This window comes from Eublepharis macularius, chromosome 16 (assembly GCF_028583425.1).
Source record: "Eublepharis macularius isolate TG4126 chromosome 16, MPM_Emac_v1.0, whole genome shotgun sequence".
In the NCBI taxonomy this organism is placed as follows: domain Eukaryota; kingdom Metazoa; phylum Chordata; class Lepidosauria; order Squamata; family Eublepharidae; genus Eublepharis; species Eublepharis macularius.
Window position 1 is genome coordinate 18,746,156 of NC_072805.1, and position 25,543 is coordinate 18,771,698.

At 48.3% G+C, this 25,543-nt stretch overlaps 1 protein-coding gene across 1 annotated transcript in view; it reads left to right on the forward strand.

Moving 5' to 3' along the window:
• Positions 1–469: 469 nt before the first annotated feature.
• The window catches only part of FA2H (fatty acid 2-hydroxylase), a 132,767-nt gene continuing 107,693 nt past the window's right edge, over positions 470–25,543 (forward strand). The window contains exon 1 of the mRNA XM_055000245.1: positions 470–766. Within this exon, the coding sequence (XP_054856220.1) occupies positions 470–766 (297 nt within the window). The remainder of the gene's footprint in view (positions 767–25,543) is intronic.

The following is a 25,543-nucleotide window of genomic DNA, read 5'->3' on the forward strand; positions in this document are numbered from 1 at the left end:
CATTTCACAGCTCCAGAGTATAGCAAAGCCTTTGCCCTGCCACGGGCTCCATCTTTTTCAACTACCCTTCCCGCCGCATCTCCAAAGCAGCCGACTCCTGTCGAGAACTCCGAGTGGACCAGCGGCTGGTTCCGAGTAAGGCAGCAGCTGCACGGCTGTTCCCTGCCCGGCACCGCTACTTCCGCGGATCCGGAAAGAGACGCCGCGTGAAGCCTCCCGCTTCAGGCCCGGGAGAGCCCCGGGAGAGTCCCCGCGCGCCCCGGCCTCCCTGCCCGACGGCGCGCCCCGTCCGTCCGTCCGCCGCGGGTGCCGCCAATGGGAGGCCGCGCCGCGCCCCGGGAGGGCGGGGGCGTGTCGGCGGGCCGCGGCTTATGCGGGCGATGGAGGCGGGCGGGCCGGCAGGTGTCCGGCGGCCGCCAGTGGCAGAAGCAGCCGCCGCAGCAGCCGTCGTCGCCCGCCCCGGCCGGCCATGGCTCTCCGCGCCGGGCCCCGCGCCTTCAGCCGCGCCGAGCTGCGCCAGCGCTGCGCCCAGGGCTCCTGCCTGGTGCTCCGCGGGCGCCGCCTCTACGACCTCTCGCCCTTCGTGCGCCTCCACCCGGGCGGCCCGCAGCTGCTCCTCCAGCGGGCCGGCAGCGACATCGGCGCCGCGCTCGACGGGCCGCCGCACCGGCACTCCGACAACGCGCGCCGCTGGCTCGAGCAGTACTACCTGGGCGACCTCCGCGAGCCCCCGCCGGCCCCCGCCGCCGCCGCCCGAGACGCGCAGGTAAGGCGCCGCGGCGGGGAGGCTCCGGCCAGGTCAGCCTTCTGGGGGGCCTCGAAACGCGGGACAAGCGCCGCGCCGAACTCGGGCGCCCTTTCGGACGTGCAACGGGACGGGCTGGGGTTGGGGGAGCTTTCGGAGTCTCGCGAGGCTGTATTGGCAGCCCTTCGCCCTCGCCCTCTTTTTCTAGCAGGGGAAAGACCCCCCCCCACACACACACCACCGTAGTGCCGCCCAGCTCTGCCTGCCTTTTCTCCGGGGTGGGTCAGCCTCCCCTGCCTAATTTCTACCCTTTCGTGCAACTGGTCAGAAAAATTCGGGGACGGAGGGCGAGTACACGGGCACGTGTGGAAAGGAAAACACGTGTGGCACCAAGAGTTTAGGAGTTGCTGGTCCTCTGCTGCTGGCTGCCTGAGGCGTCTCTGTGAGGGGGGAAGGGTATAGGGGGCCACACTGCCTTCCTGCTGGGCGGGTTTGTGGCCACCAACATTCAGCTGGCAGGGGGGCAAGGGCTTGTCTGAGGGGCGGTTGGCTCCTTCCCCCTCTTTTGTAAGGAGCCCTGCAGAGCAAAGAGTCCCTCTGCTGCTCTGGCCCCACTAGACTAGGGCGAAGCAGACGGATGGTGTGGTATAGGCAGTGCTGACCTGACCTCTTTCTGGATGGGTTCTGCCAGGCTGAATTAGGAACTGAACTTGCAAGTCGATGGAAAGTCAAGACATTTCTTTAAGTCAAAACTTTTCAACAGTCAGAACCACACAACTAGTTTTTTTTTTTAAAAAAATAATTCAATACCTAGATGTAACAGAGAGCAGTAATTTGCAGCAACCCACGTCTTTGATTTCACTTAAGCGACTAGTAGTTTCTTGGTAACACTTTGGGATGAGTAAAGTCCAGCTTTTCTGCCCCTCCAAGTTCTAGGGTCTTTGCGTCCAGTCCTCTTGACTGAAGGAACAAACTGGAACCCAGGCTGCAGCCTTCTTAAAAATCACAGCCCTTTTTCAAGGGGATAAGAGCAGGTAAAATGTGGTCAAGCTTCCCGGCAGCCAGCCTCTTTCTTGGTTGCTCCGCTCCAGTCTCTGTGCTCTACAGGGCTGGACTAACTAGCTCACAGGGATTACACGGAATCATTCCTTATTTTGAATATTTATGTGCCTGCTTTTCTGTAGAGAATTTTGGATCCCAAGGTGGGTCATTGGAACTCATGGCCAGTCTTTAAAGGGGGCGGGGGCTGCCTGGTAGCATGAAAGTGTGATCTGGGCCAGTCACTTTCTACCAGTCTAGCCTGACTTAACAGGGTTGTCCTGAGGATAAAATGAGGAAGAACCGTGTGTGTCATCTTGGATCCTCGGAAGAAGGGTGGCTAGGCTGAATTCCCTCCTCTGCTCATATGGAGATTTGATGCTGCCCTTGCCGTTCTAAGGTTGCTGTGCCGGCTGTGCTGATCTGGTAGCCCACACAGTGGGATAATTGGCAGGTTCTCTTGTGTGTATGTGCATGGTGCAGTGTAGAGTAGTGGAACTCACTGCTGCACGCCAATGGCCTGTAATTTAGATGGCTTTTAAAGAAAGGGGTTGACAAAATAACAGGGAATAGGTTTGTTTAGTACTATTTGCTAAATAAAGCCTCCATGTTCAGAGGTAGTATACCTCTGAATACCAGGGAAGAAACGGTTGCTTCTCAGAATCATCTGGCTGTTGCTAGACTAGGTGGACCTCTGTTACAATCTGGTAGGGTTGTTTTTATGTTTGTGTTGGAGATGCTCATATGTTGTCTTTCTGTGCTGAATTGTCCCTTTCTATCAGAAAAGGGAACCAGTCCACTTATAACAACCGAGGCCAAATTGGGATTGTTGGTGGGAAATAATCCCTGCATAGATCTTCTTAGCAGTTTTCAACAGCAACTGTATGGGCTCCCAGGTTTGGGGGGTTTATTTTGTGGGAGGGGGGTAGAGATAACAAAACCCCTTCCCCTTCGGCTATTCTGCTAATAGAAATTCATTCTGGACCTCCTCGGCTGTTGGCCCTGGAAGAGGAAAAGAAGGTCGCTTAAATGTCCTTTTCTTTCTAGGGCTTGCAACAAGCTGGCAAAGTTGGTTTTGACTGTCAGTGAAAGGATGTGGCGGAAGAAGGGTTAAACCTTGCCTCCTCTTTGTGGGCCAAATCTGAATCAACCTTCCGCACAATGTGGCAACGTGGCAGTTATTTCCTTTCTTAAAATGTTGTGAAAATTTGTACCCTGATGTCCCAACGTCATTTTAATTGTTTGGGGTTGTTGTTTTTTTGGGAAGGTGTGTTGTTTCCTAGTTAAACTCTCTGCTCTTTCTAACCTCCCTTCCTTCTCGTGGGGTGCCTATACTTCAACTGTAAACCTAGAGGAAGTAGCTGTCTTTCTTCTCATGGGCAGGCCTTGGTTTATAGGAGGCAATAAACAACTTGGAATTTAGCTCAGTAAGAGCCAAGCTACAAGTGACGCCTGACACAGGTTGGACACTTGTCCGCTTCCCTCAAGTTTTGATGGGAAATGTAGGCATCCTGGTCTTGCAGCTGTAATGGAGAGCCAAGCTGTAAAACCAGGAAGCCTACATTTCCCATCAAAACTTGAGGGAAGCTGACAAGTGTACAACCTGTGTAAGGCGTCACTTGTAGCTTGGCTCTAAGCCTATTGCCTAGACTTGGCCTGGGTGATAGAAGAAGCAAGTTTGAGTGGTAAAGCGACTTGGTGGAGGAGAAAATCACAGCCTTTCCCCCTCTCTGATCTTTGGGTCAGGATTGCTGACTCGTGTGGTAGCTTCTCCTTTATTTTATTTTGGGATGGAATTCCATGAGATGGTGTGTCATATGTTTGACCCATTGCTCCGTTGCTTGGAGCAGGCACGCTTTCGGTCACTGGTGAAAGGTGTGGCAGGGCAAAGCAGTCGGTGAGCTGGGTGCTTGAGTAAATGTTATACGCCCTGCGCGGCATGGCACTGCTGGCACCGTGTTGCTAATCATTATCCACGGCATTGCCTCTCCGACTAAGGGCTTTCCCAGAGCTATGCCGTGCCGCACGTTGACACTTTTTGCTCGCCCTTCCTCCACAAACTAGTCAGCTTTCCCTAAAGGAGAGGAGATGTATGTGGTTGATGGGAAATGGTTTTGTTTAGGCAGTTCTGAAACGGGTTGGAGAGCTTTCCAGGTGGTCTTTTAAAGACATGCATTTCTCATTTTAATGTGTGCTGTGCAAATTGCACATCTCCTGGGAAATGAAAGAGGGAGTGTACCTCTTTTTAAAACAAAATTAGGGTGATATGATCCTTCCTCCAGTGGTGGTGGTGAACTAGGTAAAAGGAGGCGGATAAAAGACAAGGTCTGTGAATTTGTTGGGAATCCTTGTGGGGAAAGACATATGCTTCACTCTAAAAAATGCCATGTAAGTCATCCTAAACGGGTGGCAAAGAGGGGCAAAATCAGTCAACTTGTAGATGATGATAAAAATATTGTGGCTAGCTGCCTCATACTGAAACAGACCCTTGGTCCATCAAGGTCAGTTTTGTTCACTCAGACTTGTAGCACTTCTCCAGGGTCTCAGGCAGAGGTCTTTCACACCACCCACTACCTGACTCTGTTAACTGGAGATGATGAGGCTTGAACCTGGGACCTTCTGCATGCCACGCAGATGCTGTTACCACTGACCCACAACCCCTCTCCTAAGATGCATGCCTGCATGAAGCTGCCTTATACTGGGTCAAACTCTTGGTACATCCAGGTCAGTACTGTCTCCTGAGAGCCAAACTACAAGTGACGCCTGACACAGGTTGGACACTTGTCAGCTTCCCTCCAGTTTTGATGGGGAATGTAGGTAGCTTGGCAGAATGTTGGACAAGTGACAGTTGAAAAGTCCACTGGACAGCAGTCGGAGAGCCAAGCTGCAAGACCAGGATGCCTACATTTCCCATCAAAACTTGAGAGAAGCTGACAAGTGTCCAACCTGTGTCAGGCGTCACTTGTAGCTTGGCTCTAAGAGTGGCAGTGGTTTCCCAGGGTCTCAGACTGAAGTCTTTCACATCACCTACAACCTGATCCCTTTTAACAGGAGATGCTGGGGCAGGGGTTGAACCTGGGACCTTCTGTGTGCAAAGAAGATGCTGTTCTACGGAGCCATGGCCCCTCCCCTTTGCTTACCAAGGGGAAGGAATTGCACTTTCCCAATGACCAGAAATTGTGACATGCTCTCCACTTCCCTGAACAAGAAGTCCTAAGGATTGCCCCTGGTAATATATCACCTTCTTGTAGTATTTGCTTTATTTAAAGGTGGGGCACTGATAGGGCCGCTCATTGTGAGTAGCAGCAGAGCTTTTTTTCTGGGAAAAGAGGTGGTGGAACTCAGGACCGTACAATGTCATCACTTTGAGGCAGCTGGAACAAAGGGGAGGGAGTTTTTTAAAGTTTAAATTGCCCTCGGTGAAAATGGTCACATGGCCGGTGGCCCCATCCCCTGATCTCCAGACAGAGGGGAGTTTAGATTGCCCTCCACGCCACTGCGTGGAGGGCAATCTAAACTCCCTTCTGTCTGGAGATCAGGGGGCGGGGCCACCGGCCATGTGACCATTTTCAAGAGGTACCGGAACTCCGTTCCACCGCGTTCCTGCTGAAAAAAAGCCCTGAGTAGCAGATTCCGGGAGATAAAGAGGGAAAGAGAGATCTTGCACTCCTGAGATGTTCAGCCAACTCAAAGCAGTCTGCCCGCTTCTCTCTCAGCCTTTCCCGACATCTAAAAACTGCACTTCCTTTTTACGCTGACACTAATTGGCTCCCTCCCTCCTGCTCAGCAAGAAGGCTACATCTTCCAGGCCCCGATGGGTCCTTGGAAGAAAACGGTTTCTTCATCGTTGAGACTTGTCAAGGAGATACATAGGCACGGTCTTTAAGACACATTACCATTCCTTTTGCCATAGAGGACAGATGGGTCAGAGGCCAACGCACAACAATATTATGACTTGATTGGGAAAATGCAGCAGAAGTGCTACTATGGACCTCAGTCTCCGCTGTAACAAATGAGAAGTGATCACATCTTTACCTCTCCTGAAGTGGCCAGGTCCCCTGCTATAGCAGAAGACCTCCCGCCAGGGCTGACATCAGCATATCCTGAGATGGGGCAGCTACCAGGGCTGAGGGATTCTGGCAGGTCCCACTGCTATTGACCCCTCCCCACTTTTATTTGCTAATGTTCCACTGTGCTTCCAGCTATGCACGCTGCCCAGAGCTGCTGGGGAAAGGGCTGCCGGTAGCGATGAGCACAGGCAGTGGGAGAGCTCACGGGTGAGCAGGAAGGACACACAGGTAGGTGGGAGGGAAGGAGGGCATGTTTGGAGACCTGGTGGGATGTAGAAGAGGGGAGGGGCCCCCTGAGAACAGTTTGCCAAGGGCCTCTCAAAACCTGGAACTGGCCCTGCCTCCTGCCCTGGACCGTACTGCTCAGTGGAGCAGCAGAAGCAAAATTGGGGGGGGGGGAGCTTGGCATTGTGCCAATGCTGCAACATCACTCCTGGCATGAACCTGGAAGTGACATCACTGCTAAAACCGTAGCTTTTGGGGTGAATCCTAGAGTGTGGCCCCAACGTGGTGATGTCACTTCTGAGTTTATCGGATTTGACATTGTGGCATTGGCATGATGACAATTTTGTGCCCTCCCCCCGTGTCTCTCACTAGTTGCCAGCACTTGGCTGGCAGCCTTCATCTCACCCTTCCTTGAAGGAACTCAGGGTAGCTTACAAAGTTCTCCCTCTGTATATCTGATCATAGCGGTGCATTTATTAGACAATGTGAAAATCATCTCCGGAAGGACCTTTGGTTTAAGTGCTTGTGTGTTCAGAAAGTGTAGTTTCTAACCAAACCTCCTTGTGTGATGAGAGAGCCTTCTCAGTCGTAGCCCCAGAACTTTGGAACTCCCTTCCCAGAGGGATTCATCTGTCCCCTTCTATCGCTTTCTTCTTCCAGCAGGCAAAGGCTCTTTTGTTTTGTTCAGAAAACCCTCAATAACTGTTACTGGCCCTTCTCCCTGCTCTTTGTGTTGTGTATTTCGTGCATGTTTATTGAATTGTTTGTTATACTATTTTAAATTGTTTTAAAATGTCATTTTAAATTGTTAGAGTTTTAATGTTCGCTGCCTTGGGAATCCTATTTTGGGCAGGAAGATGGCATTCAAATGTTTAAATAAAAAAATTCTGGGACTGGCTTTTTGCTTTGGGGAAGAAGCAAGCCCTAGAAAAGCACCATGTGATGCTCAGGCTCCATGTTGGGGAATGCTGCTCTGTATGATTGGAGTGATGCTTCGAGGTGCTGTGGTCACAGGCAGGCCGTGGCTAGGTCTTTTGCTCTTGCATCAAAGGGTGCCATGGTCTGTTGAGACCACTAGGACATACTGCCATCGCTGGCTGCTGTATAAGGAACTGATCGGGCAAGAATGCTGCCTTTGAAGAGGAAGTCTCACAGAGAAGTTCTTTATGCAAGACTGGGAAACAGACAGCGCATATCTGGAAAGCCATTGCAGGTACTTAAAGGAGCATGATCAGGGGTCTGGAGACTGAGCCCTACGAGAATGATCAGGGGTCTGGAGACTGAGCCCTACGAGGTAAGGCTGAGGGCCTTGGGAATGTTTAGTTTGGAGAAAAGGAGGTTGAGGGGGGACATGATTGCTCTCTTTAAATATTTGAAAGGCTGTCATTTGGAGGAGGGCAGGGAGCTGTTCCAGTTGGCAGCAGAGGGTAGGACGCGAAGCAATGGGCTAAAACTACATGCACAAAGGTACCGGCTGGATATTAGGAAAAACTTTTTCACGGTCAGAGTAGTTCAAAAGTGGAACCAGCTGCCTAGGGAGGTGGTGAGCTCCCCTTCACTGGCAGTTTTCAAGAAGAGGCTGGATGAATATTTGTCAGAGATGCTTTGGGCTGATCCTGCACTGGGCGGGGGGTTGGACTAGATGGTCTGTATGGCCCCTTCCAACTCTATGATTCTATGAGCAGCAAAGAGGGCAGCGACAGAAATTAGCTGTGCAGTGGGCTACGTTGGAGTTGTCTTTGCTTGGATGTCGAGCATGAGAGTCGAGGGAGGAGATGAGAAAGGGCTGACAGAGGGATTACGTTCAACCTATTCCAGAATAGACTAACTTTGCTGAAACTTTGCAGTTGAAACTTCATTCTGAAGAGGGCAAGCAAATCACTCACTCTCCATGTTATTTTTCAAAAGCAACCTAGAATGTGGATTGCCTCGTCAACCATAAAAACAACTTTGATGGAATTTCCCTAGAAATCTCCTCTGGTGTGCAGAGTTCTTGGGTATTTTGGCATATGCGTCTGCCCACCATTTTTTCCCTCGCTGTCAAGTAGCAACTGACTTACGGCTACCCCGTGGAGTTGTCAAGGCAAGAAACAAACTAAGGTTGTTCGCCATTGCGTGACTTCCTTAGAGCTCTACCATTCAAGTCCTAACCAGGACTGACTCTGTTTAGTTTCTGAGATCTGATGAAATTGGGTTAGCCTGGGCCATCCAGGGCCGATTCCAGATGGCCAGAAATTGCGGTTTTTCTGCGGAAATAATCGCTTACCGGCCACGCGTTCACTTTCGTCTCCATCCGCTTTGTCTCGCAGCGTGCCGTGCCGTCCCGCTTCTGGATGTTCGCACGGCCAACTGAGGTACCCGGGATTGGTTGTTTCCTCCCCGTCACAGTTGACGTCGGGGGCCTTCATTGGTTCGCATTTCGGGTTTTTAAAAAAAATTTTTTTACGTGTTTTGTGCAAATGCGCAAACATGCAGTTATGCGAATATGCAGCATTGACTTTTGTGCGCTTTTGTGGGTTTGTGCATTTGTGCACATTTGCGCAGTTTGATGTGCGCAAACGTGCGACTGCGCAAATGGTGCCCGGTTTAAAAAAAAAAAATTAAGGGAATATTGTTGCCGGCTGGCCGGCAAAGGAAGGAGGGAAAGGGGAGGGCCTCTCTGCGGCGACGAAGCGTCCAGAAGCGTGCAAACCCGCAATACCGCGTTCACACCGTCCGCTTATAGAGCGCAACTGAGCGCCATGGACCGCAGGTAAGCCGGGACAGGAAATTGCGGGTTTTTACGAGTGAGGTCGCTGAAAAAGCGAAAGCACTCGCTCTATTTGTGCCCGTCTGGAATCGGCCAGGTCAGATGGACATGGTACATGCCACAGATGCAGTCCCTAAACAGACTGGGACTGGCATACCTGCAGGACAGTCTCTCCCCGTATGTACCCCGGAGAGCATTAAGATCGGCAGGCCTTTTTTTCTGGGAAAAGAGGTGGCGGAACTCAGTGGGTTGCCCTTGGAGAGAATGGCCACATGGCTGGTGGCCCCGCCCCCTGATCTCCAGACAGAGGGGAGTTTAGATTGCCCTCCGTGCTGCTGAGTGGTGCAGAGGGCAATCTCAACTCCCCTCTGTCTGGAGATCAGGGGGCGGGGCCACCAGCCATGTGACCATTTTCAAGAGGTTCCGGAACTCCGTTGCACTGCGTTCCTGCTGAAAAAAAGCCCTGAAGATCGGCAAATAAGAACTTATGGGTGGCCCTTGGCCCCAAGGAGGCCTGGCTGGCCTCAACCAGGGCCAGGACATTTTCAGTCTTGGTCCCAACCTGGTGGAACTCTCCGTCGGAAGACACCCGGGCCCGCCAAGACCTTATATCTTTTCGGCGAGCCTGTAAGACAGAGTTGTTCCACCAGGCATACAGTTGAGGCCAGCCTTTGATCATTTTAGGAGCCTTCCTACTGGTGTCCCTCCAGGGGGGCGATGAAATCATCGCGCCCCCCCCTGAACGCAGTCACTAGAATATTATTAATTGTGGCCCCACCCACCCCCTTGTGGTTACATTATGACTGGAGAAATTGGAGGGGGCCTCTGTTTTAAGATGCTGTTCTATGTATTCATGTTTTTGGATTTTTAAATGTATTTATATGTTTTTAAATGTTACTGAGCATTTTATTGTTCCCCATCCTGAGTCCATCCGTGGGGAGAGCGGGCTAAAAATCGAATTTAATAAACTAATAATAAATAATAATTTGTTAGATAGCAGTGATAGAGGATATTGGGCGCGCCGTATCAAACGTTCCATGCAGATGTGTCCTGAGAAGGATGATCACTGCGTATTAAATGAGCATGCTCTATTGGTCAGGGAATCGTTGGAAAAGGCGCTTCCTTCCGTGATTGCAGAAGAGAGATTTTTCTTGGAGACAGTAGCAGGTGATTATATGCAGAAGTGTAAGAGCTTACAAACACTTCTTAAAAGGAAATGCAAGAATCCTCCCCATAGCAAACATCAGGGGTATGGGGCTTTATGATAGGTGTGTAATGCCAAACAAGTGTGGATGATGAAATGTAGTGTGCGGATGGGGGTAAGGAAGGAGGCTTCAGTCTCCAGTCGTGCCTGGGACTTGCTGGATGCGGCATCGAACAGCCTGTCCCTCCTTTGGTGGCAGAATCAGGCCTACACTCAAGATGGCCCTCAAAGCCTTCTGGAACGCCCTGCTTTGTGCTTCCTGGCTAACATTGCGTCTCCCCACACTTGAGCGTCCTCGTGCAAGACGCCTCGTGTAGAGAAACTCTCATTATCCATGTGGCATGGATAAAGCCGGGGGCTATGGGCCCCTTTCCTAATCCAGCTCGGCCCTCAAAGCAGGGAGTTCCAGATGGCTCCAGAAAAATAGTAATGTCAGAGAGGGAAAGCCTGTAGGCTGTAGTCGGCAGAGTGTTAGATTTGGGAGTGGAAGACTTGGGTTCAAATCTCACCTTTTGGATTTCCTTTTAATGTTTAATTCTGTGCTCTCCCGCCCAATGTCACCTCCTATCTTTTATATGGTTGCTGTAAACTGCTCTATGGACGGTGATAGGTGAATGTCTAACGTGCTGCTATGCTCTCTATTATTATAGTTGTATCTATATAGTGGTAGTATATGTTTTTAAATGAATGCTATGCATTATTTATATTTTTAATGGTCACTGCTGATAAATTGTGTCGTGTGTTTTAAGTTGTTGAGATCCGCCCTGAGCCCACCTGTTTGGGGAGGGCGGACTATAAATTTAAGAAAATAAATCAATAAATGTTGATAATTTCATAGTGGTTGCTTTTATGATTTTGTCGCTTTACTCCGGGAGCTGCCCCGAGCAGGTCTCTGGAGAGGCAGCTTATACATTTTCTGAACAAATGAATAAGAAACACTGGCTGATTTAAACCATATCACAGGATACAAGGAAAAAATAATATAACCCCATGATAGGTAAGCGCAAGGGAAAGTTGTCTGATTTCACCCCTCCCCCTCAGTGCCATGGACTTTTCTTTGCTATCTCTTGCACAACATTCACAAGGATGCTCTTTGGGGAGGCCTTGTAAGGTGATAATTCTTATTTTCCCAGGGACGATCCATTCTAAAGACACTGAAACCCAAGTTCTCTGCCTCAAGTCAGCACGAGGCAGAGGCTGTCAGGGAAGGACTACCAATGAACTCCTCTTTCCACCAGCTAGGCTTCTTTTCTTGCATGCCCCTGGGGCTCCCCTTGTGTCCAGGCCGGCAGAACCGGTCCGGCGAGTTCAGTGAATGAGCGGAGCTGGACAAACGAGTTCTTATTCCTTTTCCCTTGAAATGCCATTGATGGGGTATCAATGCGAGCGGTGGCACGAGCGCGACCTGGCACCAAAGGAACGGCTTGTTAGCCTGGAGCTTTTCCTCCATCGCCTTATCTTGCCCTTGTCCAAGCCTGACTAAACAACACTTCGGGAGGACTCGGTGGAAAGTCAGAGCGGCTGCTCGCTTTGGCCTGGCCGTTGGAGTGCTTCTGCATTTCCCTTTTGCTTCTCATTTATTCAGCCCTTTTCTTTTCCTCTAGAAGCATAACTTTCTGTACAACCCCCTGTGTGTGTGTTGTAATAGAAGGCTGCGTCCGCACAGTGCGGGATATTGTGCTATCGCTTGCCCTATGAGGTCATTCCAACTGTGCGGAGCTGATCTCTGCATATCCTGATGTGGGGTGGCTGCCGGGGCCCAGGGTTTCTGAGAGGGCCCACTGCTGCTGACCTCCCCACCCACTCACTAGTGATCCATCACTTGTGTTAGGGATCCCAGCTGAATGTGCTTCTCAGTGCTTCTGGGGAAAGGGTTGCAGAGAGCTGTGAGCATGAGTGGTAGGAGGGTTTGCGAGCATATGGGGAAGGGTGGGAGGCATGCAGGTGAGCGGACGGGAAGGGGATAGGCCTGGTGTCCACATATCCTGAGGTAGGGTTGCCAGCCTCCAGGTAGTGGCTGGAGATCTCCCGGAATTACAACTGGTCTCCAGGCCACAGAGATCAGTTCACCTGGAGAAAATGGCTACTTTGGGGGGGGGTGGACTGTATGGAATTATGCCATGCCAAGGTCCTTTCCCTCCCCAAACCCCACTTTCTCCAGGTTTCATCCCCTAGATCTCCAGGAATTTCCCAACTTGGAGCTGGCAACCCTATCCTGAGGTGAACCTGCTGCCATGGCCCAGGACTTCTATTGGGGCACACTGCAGCTGATCCCCCCTTTAACCAGCCTCCTGCCACGAGAGCAACATTGTCCCCCCCCCCCCCCGGTTTGTATAACATCTAACAGCTTGCCACCCACCACATGACTTTTGGTTGTTGAAGGATTGTGCAATATGAATGTTGCTGAATTTTATGAACAGGAATGGTTTCATCTCTTTTGCTACCTTGTTTTTATACTCTGATGTGGTCTGCTCTGAGCCTGCTTTGCAGGGAGAACAGACTATTAAGTGCAATAAAATAAAAATAAATAAATAAATCCTCACCCATGCACCTCCTCTGCCGCCTTCGTCCCCTTTCCCATCTGTTTCCTTGATGCATTCTAATACCCAGGGCTTTTTTTCTGGGAAAAGAGGTGGTGGAACTGAGGACTGCACAATGACATCACTTCGGGTCAGCTGGAACAAGGGAGTTTTTAAAAGTTTAAATCGCCCTTGGCAAAAATGGTCACATGGCCGGTGGCCCCGCCCCCTTATCTCTAAACAATCTAAACTCCCCTCTGTCTGGAGATCAGGGGGCGGGGCCACCGGCCATGTGACCATTTTCAAGAGGTGCCGGAACTCCGTTCCACTGCGTTCCTGCTGGAAAAAAGTACTGCTAATACCCATGCACCTGTGAAAAAAACTGGCTTTTCCCGATGTAACACTTCCAGAAATATAGGTCCTAAGACCAACGGGAAAACAATTATTTATCAATCATATATTACATATACATAATCATTCTTTTAATATAGCATATTACAATATTGCAGCCAATTTTTATCTTCATTTTACAAGTTTCAGCATATAATTTATATTACATATATCATTCAAGAATCCTCCCCAGGAGGATCAAGGGGTGCAGCGGCAAATTAATGACTTGTACTATATCAAAGTCCTTTCAGGAGCTGGTTAAACAAGTTCATGGTTTGTTCCAAGATGAAAAGTGGAACCTTCAATGGTGCCCGGAACTAAGGCCGGCAATTTCCAACTAGTTCTTCGTCCCCACGGACTTCCTCAGGAGCAACCATTTACAACCATCCAAAGTCATTTAACAGGCACACCGTCAGTTCACCCAATGACGTGGAAAACTCCTAATACCCATGCACCTGGCTGGCCTGCATTACTATGGGAAGGCAAATGTAGGTGATGAACAGTCTGCTCTAGGTACTGTCTACCTAAGGCTCCAAACCTGGAATCCATCCCTGGTCAAGGAGGGCATGGGGTGGGGGCTGGGGGGACTGGGAAGTGTCTCCCTGGGAACCAGGAGCCAAAACCAGGGAACTGCCCTGCAACCTGTGCATACTATAGACCAACCTCCTGGCCGTTTTATCTGAACAGAGCATTGCACATAGTTTCCAGCAAGCCATGCTCCCTGAAACCGCCATTTCAGAGGTTTTGCATTCATGCCTAGCAAACCTGGGAAACGTGTGTGATGCCTTATTCTGACAGAATGGTGACCTCTCCTATCAGGCTTATGATATTACATGGTTCTGATACGGGCGGCTGAATATCTGCAAAGGACTGTCCTGCTACAGTTCATGATTGGATTTTCATATACGGAGGTATGTGGTAAGCTGAAAAATAGCTACGTTAAAGCTGAATTGTGAGCAATGGAGCCATTTCAAAAAGAGGTAACTCTTGCCGCGTATCCAGGTCGCTGTGTTGATTTCCGCTCCAGCATTCCCTTGAAACTAGAGTTTCGAGTGAATGCTAGAGCAGTCGGCAACATGTTGATGTCAGTTCTGGTTATGCGGCCTGAAATGACATCAGGGGCACCATTCCAGCCCCACATTTTCCTCCGCCGCTTGCCGGAGTGAGGGCGGGTGGCTGAGGCAGGCGTTTCCTCATTCCTGCCTAGTAAATGGAAACCCCGTAGTTGGGGCATACTTTGCAAATAGACTGGAGGGAGAAACTGCAGACACGAGGAACAGGCCACCTATAGATCTTTTACTGAGGACCCAGCAAGACTCATCATTTTCCAGTGTGGACAGTCCAGTCCAGATGCACTGTAGCTATCACCTGTAACACTAGTGAATTGTCCCGCAATGTGTGGAGGCGTGGTACAGCCATTTAAACTGTTACCAATTTGGCTTCTAATTTGGTGTTGGCTGTGAACTGTTTTGCTCTACAGGAGATAAAAGGGGAATGTTCCCTGGGCCTCTCATCAGCTTTCTGTTCTATCTGATGTCATCTTTATAGACTGCCTTTCTGGGATGGTATTGGGAAGGACCTCAGTTGCCAGCTCCAGGTTAGGAAATTCCTGGAGATTTGGGGGGTGGAGCTTGGAGTGGGTGGGGTTTGGGAGGGAGGGACCTCAGCAGAGTATAATACTATAGAATCCACCCTCCAAAGCTGCCATTTTCCCCAGGGGAACTGATCTCTGTCAGCTGGAGATTAGTTGTATTTCCGGGAGATCTCCAGCGACCACCTGGAGGATGGCAACCCTAGGAAGGACTATATTGCATTGCCTCCAAGTCTCAGATGATTCTCACACTTTTCAAAGTGGAGACAGTCTTCAAAACTCGCTCCCTTTTGTGGCCCACTACTTAGTGCCAGCAGTGTAGGTCCAGGAGGTATGGCCGTACCTGTCCCCTCCCATAACACAGAAGGTTGGGGGTGAACTGAGTCCCTGAGAATGAATGGGAGTGCAGAGCAAGGCAAGGGAGGAGCATGTGGCATTGCTGCCCTTTCCCACTATAAGGAGGAAAGGAATCCCAGAAACTTCTCTTAGCTCAGGAGTTTAAACTTGGTGACCTGCTTCTGAGAGAGTTGCTTTGCAGTCTGCATTTGGGTCACAAAAACCCACTGGTTTTTAGAACCGTGCAAAGATCCATCTTATTCCCATGCTAGGTGGAGCCATGTGGACCTCTGGGGTGCAATGCTAGCAAGCGACGAATGACTGTTAGCTCTATAGACCTTTTCTGGTCGCAGTCATGTCTACGAGGACCTTACCAGCTTTGCGGAATGGGAATGCTAGCCAGGGCTCATTTTTAGGGGGAACGTGCCGGAACACAGTTCCGGCAGTTCCCCAAAGAAGTCACATGTCAGGTGGCCCTGCCCACCTGACTCTCAGCCATTTTGGGCCCATTTCATCCTGGATTGGGGCCAAAATGGCCCAGATCAGGCCTCTCCTGTTCAGCAGTGGCCCGATCCTGACCATTTTGGGCCCCTTTTCGGCCATTTTCAACCCCTTTTTGCCATTTTGGGCCCAATTTTGGTCCTGAATGGCCAGGATTAGGTCCAAAACAGCCAGAATAGGTGATGACAGGGGGTGTGACATATGCTAATGCGTTATGATAATGAGTTATACTAATGAGTTCCTCCAGCTCTTTTTCTACGAAATGACCCCTGATGCAAGCTACCTACAAATTTCCTGATATACGCTGTTGGTATGTTGTGTGAATCAGGACAATTTACCACGAGCATATAGCTTTAGCAAATGTGCACATTGCCCTTGTTCCACGTGATTCAGTGTGTTGATTTTGACTTGTATTTATTAAGGAACACTTAAAAAGCACCCTCATGTTAAGCTTTATATTCCCCAAACAACAAATACTAGGACTGAAATAATTTGATTATAGAGAAAAAAATAAATCAAGTGCAATTTAAACGTTATACTCAAATGATTTCAAAGGTTTACATGGAAAGGATTTTTATTGGAATAAAAGTTGTAAAAATTGTTTGGCAAGGGAGGAGCATCTCGGCTGGCTAAATAACATCAAGGCTGTGATTCCTACTTGCAGATGTTAAACCTGGACTGGTCCAGAGGCATAAGACTTTGGCAGGATACAAGGATAATGGCTGGTGGTTTATAGTCTGCAACCACAAGTCATCTGGTTCAGTGGATACAGGACCAGCCCAGGAACTGTGCCATGCATTTTGAGTATTCCTCCTTTTTTCAGTTGTTTAAATCGTATTTGTTTGTGGTTTTTGCAGGCTGTTTTGGATCCCCAGGGGGAAGAAAAATGGCTGATAATGCCTAGATAAATAAATGTAAGAAATGGAATGGAAGACCCTCAAAAGGGTTAATATGCTAATTTTAGCATATGCAAAGTTCACTCAGCACGATACACTCTAAGTCTTGGAATTGGATCCAGCCGTTTCCCCCACTCAGAGCCAAGCTACAAGTGACGCCTTACACAGGTTGGACACTTGTCAGCCTACCTCAAGTTTTGATGGGAAATGTAGGCGTCCTGGTTTTACAGCTTGGCTCTCCATTACAGCTGCAAGACCAGAATGCCTACATTTCCCATCAAAACTAGAGGGAAGCTGAGAAGTGTCCAACCTGTGTCAGGCGTCACTTGTAGCTTGGCTCTCAATCTCACCCAATTCCCAGTCCTTAGTAGCCCTCATTCCATGTGGCTTTTGTACAAGCCAGTTGTATCATTCCCGGAATAGCCTTTTGTGGCGTTCAGAAAGGGGCCCTTCCTTCCTTTCTCAGCAGCAGAAAAGCTGGTTGGATCCAACCCTTAGCTGTCCACTTATCTATTTCAACAATTTAAGTGTCTTACACAGAGGATGTTGCGATGCCTCCATTTCATCATCACTTTCTGTAGCATCACTTTTATTGCTTGTTAGTTGTCTATCAGCTTGGAGATTACAGTGTTCCCTTCCATGGGAGAGAAGATACATGAATAAGAATACCCTCTTAGGGTTTGATTTGCCTTGCACCACAATGCAGGTGAATTAATAACTTTGTTTTTAAGTGTGGATTGTTATAGGAATATGTGGGTCCCCCCCCCTTAGCCAGTTTACAGATCAATCAAACATATGTTGTCTCCCACACAACTCCTCCAGGTAATCACGGGAAAATATTAATTACAACTTTGAACCTGCCAAGCGTGTATTGGCCATGGCATCACTTTGCTGGCGTTAATGTTATGCAGCAAAGAAGTTTAGAGATGAGAACTTATCTGCCCTGCATATCTGATGTCCAAATGCAGGCATGTGGACAGTTTGCCAATTGAAGGCTTCCCAAGCCAAGACGCTTGTGAGTTCATGCCCGAGGAGAGGAAGAAGACAGGCACTTATGCAGAAGGTATAGCACACGAACGAGGTCACTTGTTATGATATCTGAATGTGGTCGTGCTGCAGAGACTTCTGGACTGGGTTTCTGCAACTGAACAGTCCGTGAAGCGCTGCTCTTCTTGAGCACTTGAAACTGCTACTAGTTCAGATTGCAGCTGCTCTGCTACTAATGACCCTGCCAAGACGATTGTATCATTCTGGGTTTGAAAGCACTGGGGACCAGCTGCTTTCCAGGCTCAGTTTGAGGTGCCGGGTTTTACTTTTCAAGCCCTGAACAATCTGGGACCAGGGTACCTTGAGGGTTCCCTCTTCCTGTACCAGTTTGTGCCTACATTGAAGTCTGCTTTGCTCCATGTTTTCTTTCCCCCCCTTTTTTAAAAAAAAATCTATCAAGAGCCACAGCTAGAGATGGGCATGAACTATAATATGAACCAAAATTAAGCACGAACCAGGCCGGTTCGTGGTTCGTGAACCACGGTTCGTCAGATCCCATTTCTGACGAACTGCCACGAACTTTTAGGCTGGTTTGTTTGGTTCGTTTTTTGGTTTGTCACTGCAGACAGCCTGGTGCCTATCAATCAGTTTTCTAGGCAACAGGGGATGGACTTCCTGCAGACCTTCTGCTGACCTGGAAATGAACTTCTGCTGGCCCGGAAGTGATGATTTTCTGGCCCGGAAGTGACGTTTTCACGAACCAAACGAACCAGTTGGCACACCAGGGACAGGTTCGTGAAAGTTCGTGGTTCATGAAATTTGACGAACCATGAACCACATGGTTCAGTTTTTTTCCAGTTCGTGCCCATCTCTAGCCACAGCTCTCTTCATGTTTTAAAAACTTTAATAAGTTTTTTTTTAAAAAAATATGACAATACCAAAGCAACACCAGTGTATATACAAACTTCTTCTTTGTACACATTCACTTAAAACGTAACCATACAAAATCCAAAATATAACAACTCCTAAAGAGTTCCATACATCTAGAAATTCAATAGCTCTTGATAATGAATGTTAGAAGAAACAATTCCTTTTTCCTGCAAAAATTGCCCAATAGGAAACCAAATTGCTTGAAAATTTTTCTGATAAGCTTCTAAATTCTGAATTCCTATAGAGCAATCCACTTTACCCAATATAAAATGGTTCCAAATGGAATCGTACCAATTTTGTAGTGAGGGCCCTTTCTCATTTCCCCATTTCTTGGCAATCTCTATCCCAGCAATTGCTAACAAAATTATTGTAACCAGTTTGTTTTCAGTTCTCCACTGCTGGCATTAGAGATCTGGCAGGTCATTGGCCCTGAAACATTGAAATGCCTTGACCTGATAGGGCTAGGGTTGCCAGCCTCCAGGTGATGGCTGGAGATCTCCCAGAATTACAACTGATCTCCAGGTGACAGAGACCAGTTCCCCTGGAGAAAATGGCTGCTTTGGAGGGGAGTCTCTATGGCAGTATACCATTTTGAAGCTCCACCCTCCCCAAACCCCACCTTCTCCAGGCTCCACCCCCAAAATATTCAGGAATTTCCCAACCTGGACCTGGCAACCCTAGATAGGGCTGTGGTGACTCCGAAACTCTGGAATGATGAAGTGGGGCTGGCAGCACAACGGCTGCTTCCATATGGGTGCAAATCCCCATTGTGGATTCATTGCTGCTGTGATTCTTTTTGTCCTTTCCTCCCAGTCTGCCCCACAACTGCCATTTACCTCCTTCCGCTGCTGCCAAAGACCTTTTCACTGGCTTTTTATTTAACCCGTAGTAATAGGTATATCCCTGAAGTGTTAAAAGCCTGCTGGGGGCGGGATGAGGTGGGGAGGTTTAGAAACCTTCCCATCCACCGTAGAAAAGAGCAAGAGTCCAGTAGCACCTATAAGACTTAACAAAAATGGGTGGTAGGGTGTGGACTTCTATCACAGCTCACTTCTTATCTGAAGAAGAGAGCTGTGTGATTCACAAAAACTCATACCCTGCCACAAATTTATTAGTCTTAAAGGTGCTACTGGACTCTTGCTCTTTTTTACTGCTACAGACAGACTGACATGGCTACTCATCTTGATCTATTCCCATCTATACTATGAGCCAATTTCAGTCTGATGTTTCCAGAAGGACTGGAACAGATGAGGTTCTGGAAACATTGGAACAAGCCAGGGCTTTTTTTCTGGGAAAAGAGGTGGTGGAACTCAGTGGGTTGCCCCTGGAGAAAATGGTCTCATGGCTGGTGGTCCCACCCCCTGATCTCCAGACAGAGGGGAGTTTAGATTGCCCTCCATACCGTTCCAGCATGGAGGGCCATCTAAACTCCCCTTTGTCTGGAGATCAGGGGGCGGGGCCACCGGCCATGTGACCATTTTCAAGAGGTTCCGGAACTCCGTTCCACCGTGTTCCAGCTGAAAAAAAGCCCTGGAACAAGCCCTCTAAAACCCCCTCACCTCTTTGAGAGCCCAGGAAGAGCTAATCCACCATAAGGAAACAGCCCAAGACTCTGGGATGGCCTGACCTCTTCCAGAAGGTGTTCGGGAATTTTTAATCTTAGTCCTCTTGGCCTTTTTGTTCGGCCTTTTGCTGGACTGTTGAGATTTGTTTGGTCTTTGTTGACTTTATTTAGATGTTAGCGGATTGATTTAAATTGTGTCGGAAGTGGTTTTGTGGGCCAGCTTGGGGGTAGCGGGAAGGAAGATGCAATTAAAATGAATACACATACAAGAAAGAGTAATTGATTTTAAAGAAATCACGAGACTAGAAGGGAAAAAAGGATAAATTGCAATTCTGAGTCTATCCGCCCAAGACTGGGCTCTGAAGGGAATGGATGGTGTATACGGCAAAGCGGGACGTGTTATGTGCTGTCCGTTTGTCTCCGAACTATAGCGACCCTATGAATGAAAGACTTCCAAAACGTCCTATCATTAACAGTCTTGCTCAGATCCTGCAAACTTGGGGACGTGGCTTCTTTTTATTGAATCATTTAAGGTCTTCCTCTTTTCCTACTGCCTTCCAACTGAAGGAATCTGTCATCCAGCCATCTCTTTTGTATAGCTCTTCAGTGGATTGTTTCCATCTTTATTTTATCCTGCAAAGTTACCTTTGGAATACCTAGTCTTGAGCTGGTTGTCTGAAGCAGGAGGAACAGAGAATGGTCTTGCGGGAATGAATTGCTAGCTGACTCAAGACGCATAGGTGGGATCCTTCACATGGTGGGTTATGGTTGAATATGGTGGGAGTCCAGAAATGGGTCTCTGCAGTACAAGAAGGGCCTACGTAAAGATCCTGGTTAGCAGATATGTTTGGTAATAGAAGCTAAGGCCCAAATTAGCCATTACAGGTAAATGCATGCAGTGGTAGCCCAACCACACATTGAGACCAAGAAAGGATGTGGGGTCCTTCTGCTCCATGCTGACCAAGTGGACTTGCAAGGGGTGGTGAAACCAATGCAGAAGCAGTGGAAATAACTCAAGCCCCATTTCTTTGGGCCTGGCACAAACTTGTAATACTCTCCCTGCTTTATTCTATGTATACTTAATCAGTAAAACAAAATTTACCCCATGGTATAAAACCATCCAAAAAGACCACATTAGAGCACATTATCTGACTGATATCACAGTCTATAAGCTCAGGGTAGCGTTTACATCATTACGCTTCCAGTCTATGCCGACTGAGATGCTACTTGGACAATTCCAAAAAAAACCCCATCGATCAGTGTATATGTATCTGTGGAACCTCAATTGAGGACTTACCACACTATGTTTTAAATTGTCCCTTATACCAGGAACCAAGGGGAAAATTTCTCGCAAATATTTTATCTAGTCTCCATCTTCTGTCTGACTTTGATAATTTAAATTTTGTTCTTTCAGATACAGACCCTTTTATTTCGAATAGGATGGCCCTCTATGCCCTGGCTGCTAGGAAAATAAGGGCAAATGTGGTAGCCAGGAGAGCAAACACCTGACATAGATTAGAAACCGTTTGGTTTAAATGTTGTTTAATGTTTACATTTTAGGCAAAATGCATTATAGTAATTTTATTTATATGTATGTAACTATATCTGTATTGTATTTTTATTCTGTTTTTAATGAATGATTTTAGATTGTATGTATATGGTAGTATGCTTGCCTTATTGATGCTAACTGATGCGCTTGCACTTTAATATGAATGTGCAATATTGGATATATTCATGTTTACCACAGCACTTTAGCAGCAGCACTTTATGCAGACATAGGTATGGGGTCCTTTAAATGTAGCACCTGTATGAATGATTGCTCCACCTGTGTTCTGAGAGTCATAGTAACTTGCTAGCCTTTATTGTCTATATAACAAGCATACAATTGCTTATTAAATTTCCACATTTGTACAAACACGTTTATTAGGAAGTTTACGCGGGTCTTTTGTTTGCTTTTATTCATTCTGCACATTGGCTGTGGTCCTAAGGACGTTGTTCTGTCGGTTTGCTAGTCCAAGGCTGGTAACTGGTGGGAGACTCACTGGGTGGGGTCCCTCTCAGGCACTTTTACAGGAGATTATGAAGAAAAAACCAGTTGTCAACAGCAAGGTCAATGGGCCACAAGAATACAGGAAGTCACGGATGAGATGTAACAATGGCAGGGGTGGGCAAATTGCGGCCCGCGGGCCACATGCGGCCCGCTACAGAGTTTTTTGTGGCCCGCCAAGACAGTCGAAAAGGGTGATAGGGTACATTTGTCTCATTAAACTGATCCTAAAATTAAATGTGCTTGCAGCTATAGATGATATGAAATTAGCACAATAAATAAATTGAATAAAACTACCACTATTTTATTTAATTTATATTTATTGATTTTTATGGTACAATTTATACCTTTTCTGAAATGCAAAGTTAACTAATGAATGCAATCATTTTAAAAGGTGCGGCCCTCCGCTAACCTCCGCTCCCACAAAGTGGCCCCCGAGCCAAAACAATTGCCCACCCCTGAACTGTGGCATGAACCCAGACTTACATTTTCTACAGGTGTAAAGATTTTTCTCACGTGGAGCATGATCCCACCGTGGCAGCTTGAAATGCCCCCCCCCCATTCTTGGAGGAGAGAGGACCCCCAGGAATAGCATCTTGGAGAGCATTTCGGATTGGGGAAGTCATGTTCCGTGTGTGGAAATCCCTGCCTACAGAAACATTAGTCTAGTGCCAAACTTGTGTAAAAATTCAGATGTAATTAAAAGGAGTACAGAGAGACCTTTTGTACTAGTATTAAGTAGTGATAACATCATTTCCCTGCACTTGCTGAGCCAAGTAACATCTGTAATGACCAGAGAATCCCAAGTCCTTGGAAGAGAGTTTCAAACTTCTTGATTCCATGTCTTCAGCCGTTTCACACTAGAGTCTCCTTTTGACGTTCTTTTTCTGGAGAATGACTTTTAAATCGGCAGCTATGTGCCTTGGGAGACTGTAATAATCCTCCCATGTTTCTGAAGATGGCCGTTTTTAATAGCAGACTCGTGTCTCATTCTTTTGTGTAGTGATTGTCCTGTTTGTCATATATAGAGAGCACAAAGACACTGTTGGCATATGATGGTATAGATCACACTGAAGAATGAGAAAGCTGGTGAGCCCCAGATAGTATGGCTGATGTTATTGGGTCCTGAAACAATATTGCCTTGGTGGGCTTCTGAGGGCAGGAAGGCAGGGTAAAAATCTTGTTTAGCTGGAAGCAGTTCCCTTTGTGTAACAGTTGGTGGGTTTTCAGTATAAGGAGGTGTTTGCCTGGAAATTGGACCTTTTCTGTGTATTGACGTAGGCTCAGGTTGATGGTGAGATGAAAGTTGAAATCTTGATGGAGTCTCTTCAGAGCTGCCTTTGCACGTGTCCAGATGACGAAAATGTCATTATCAGATTTCAAGTCGGGGAGAGATTTTTGTGGGCAAGTGTCTCTCTAACAGTGCAGTCCGGAGCAGATTTGCACCCTTCTAAGTCCATTGAAATCAATGGGCTTGGAAAGGTGTAACTCTGTTTAGGATTGCACTGTAAATCAGCCATTCATATTTGGTTATTTATTTACTTCATTTATACCCCAACTTTCTCCCCTAAAACATTTAAAATAATTCTCCCCGTCCCCTCCTCTATTTTATCATCACAACAGCCCTGTGAGGTAGGTTAAGATGAGCGTATGACTGACCCAAGGTCACCCATTGAGTTCCCATGGCAGAGCATGGATTTGAACTTCAGTCTCCTAGATCTACACCATGTGGGCTTGTGCTCTCACCGATGGCTGTGTCATTAATCTGAAAATCTATCAGCAAGGTAGTAATTACGGGTGGAGATAAAGTGGCAAGTTTTGTCCAGGAGTGTATTTTCAGGGGTAGTAGCCTTTCTTTGTGGGTAGATGTCGATATCAGAAGTGTGTGCATGCGTGTGTGTTCACATATGCAAAATTTACAGGGCTATGCAGAAATATCCAGCTGAAAATACAGAGTAAGGTGAAACAAGATATGCAAACATTATGAAACTCTGCAGAGAAGCTCTGTCATCTTGGGCTCAGTCAGGTTGGTAACGCTGAACTCTGAGCTCGGCTTCAAAAGGAGGGACTTGGATTTCAGATTCTGAATTTTGGCTGTAATAACATTAAAGGATTTGAATAATGGCATTGTGTTTGAACTTCAATGGGATGTCAGTGTCTTGACATAAAACTTAATCATGAAGCAAAGGAAATCTTTTTGAAGATTCTTCTAAATTACACATACAATACTAGCAAGCCTTTGTGTTGTATTTAGAGGCATGTCATGATTTATTTAGAAGATAGCCGTGTGGCCTCTCCAGAATCTTGCTCAAGGTAGCTTCATGTGTCGAACGACTACAATCCTCCAGTGGAGTTATATTACATTTGCTGGAGGTGGGGAAAGGATTTCTGCTGATTCCCCCTTCTTCTGCAGACCCCCCCACTTTGTCCCTATGATACTCAGGGTTTGGGGGTCCTTGGGGTATATAGGCTTGCAAGCAAGTCTTGCTCCACCAAGTGTTAGATACACAAACAATATATGGTTATTTTACTTAGTGCTCTTTATTATGGCTTATTTTTGATGGTCAATCCCCCCTTTTGATGGTCAACCCTCCCTTTCCAGTTTGCTCTTTTAAAGGCATCATTTTGGACAGCTGGATTTCTTTGTACAATGAAGCTGTATTCAGACTTCCCTCTTTCTCTGGGACAGCGTTGCTGGCTTCCTTGGTCTAACAGGCTGATATCCTAGTAAGCCAAGAATCTGGCAGTCCCATCACCTTTCCCAGCCATTGTGAAGTTGAGCCACTGGCCCAAATGGGCCCCTTCCTTGGCATTGCTGCCCAGGGCTGGATCTAGCAGGGGCGGGGGGGGGGGGGGGTTGCTTGCCCCTGGCGCTGCCAAACAGAGGGCGCCAGAGCGGCGGCTGGCCAGGAGCGCGCACTCCCAGCCCTCCAGCAGCAACGAGGGCACCTGCGTGGGAGGGCTGGGAGGCCACCCACGCTGCGCTGGACACCTGCCGCGCTGACAGGGGGGCCGGCTTGTCGAATGCTCCTGGCCCTGCGGCAGCAGCGCAGGCAGCTGCGCGGGAGGGCTAGGAGGCTGCCTGTGCCACACTGGGTGCCTGCCAAGCTGACGTGGTGGCTGGCTTGCCATATGCTCCCGGCCCTCCAGCAGCTGCATGAGGGGCTGTGCGGCAGGGTAGGAGAGCTGCTGCAGCTACAAAAGTGGGCATGCTCCGGGGGGGGGGGGGGCGCCCTGCATGATGATGTCACGGAAGTGACATCTTCACACACTCCTGGGGACAGGGGCACTGCCAGACTTGGGTTGCCCCAGGTGCTGACAAGCCAAGATACGGCTCTGTTGCTGCCTGGCTTCCCCGGAATGCAGAACTGGAGGAGAGGGCACCTAATTCCTGCTCCCTCTTTGAACCGAGAGAGGCAGAGCAGGTTCTCTTTGGCGTAACTCAGCAAGCCATGTATGGCCCTTGCGGCCTGCCTGACCCTTGGAAGAGTGCCTACTGCCACAGGAGCTCTAAGTCGGCCTGGGCATTAACTGAAGGAGAGCAGGGGACAAGGAAGCAGTTTGCATCCAGCACTGGTGGCCAGAAATGGGCAGTGCTGGGGAAGGGCGTGCCGGGGAGCAGTGGGGCCTCTCCGTATCCTAAGCCCTCTCAACCCCTTCCCATCCACTGATGCAACTGTGATGCTCTAACTGATGGAATAGGCGCAGCTGCTTAAGTTAAACTTGGTGGCGCACTTTTCTGGCAGCACAA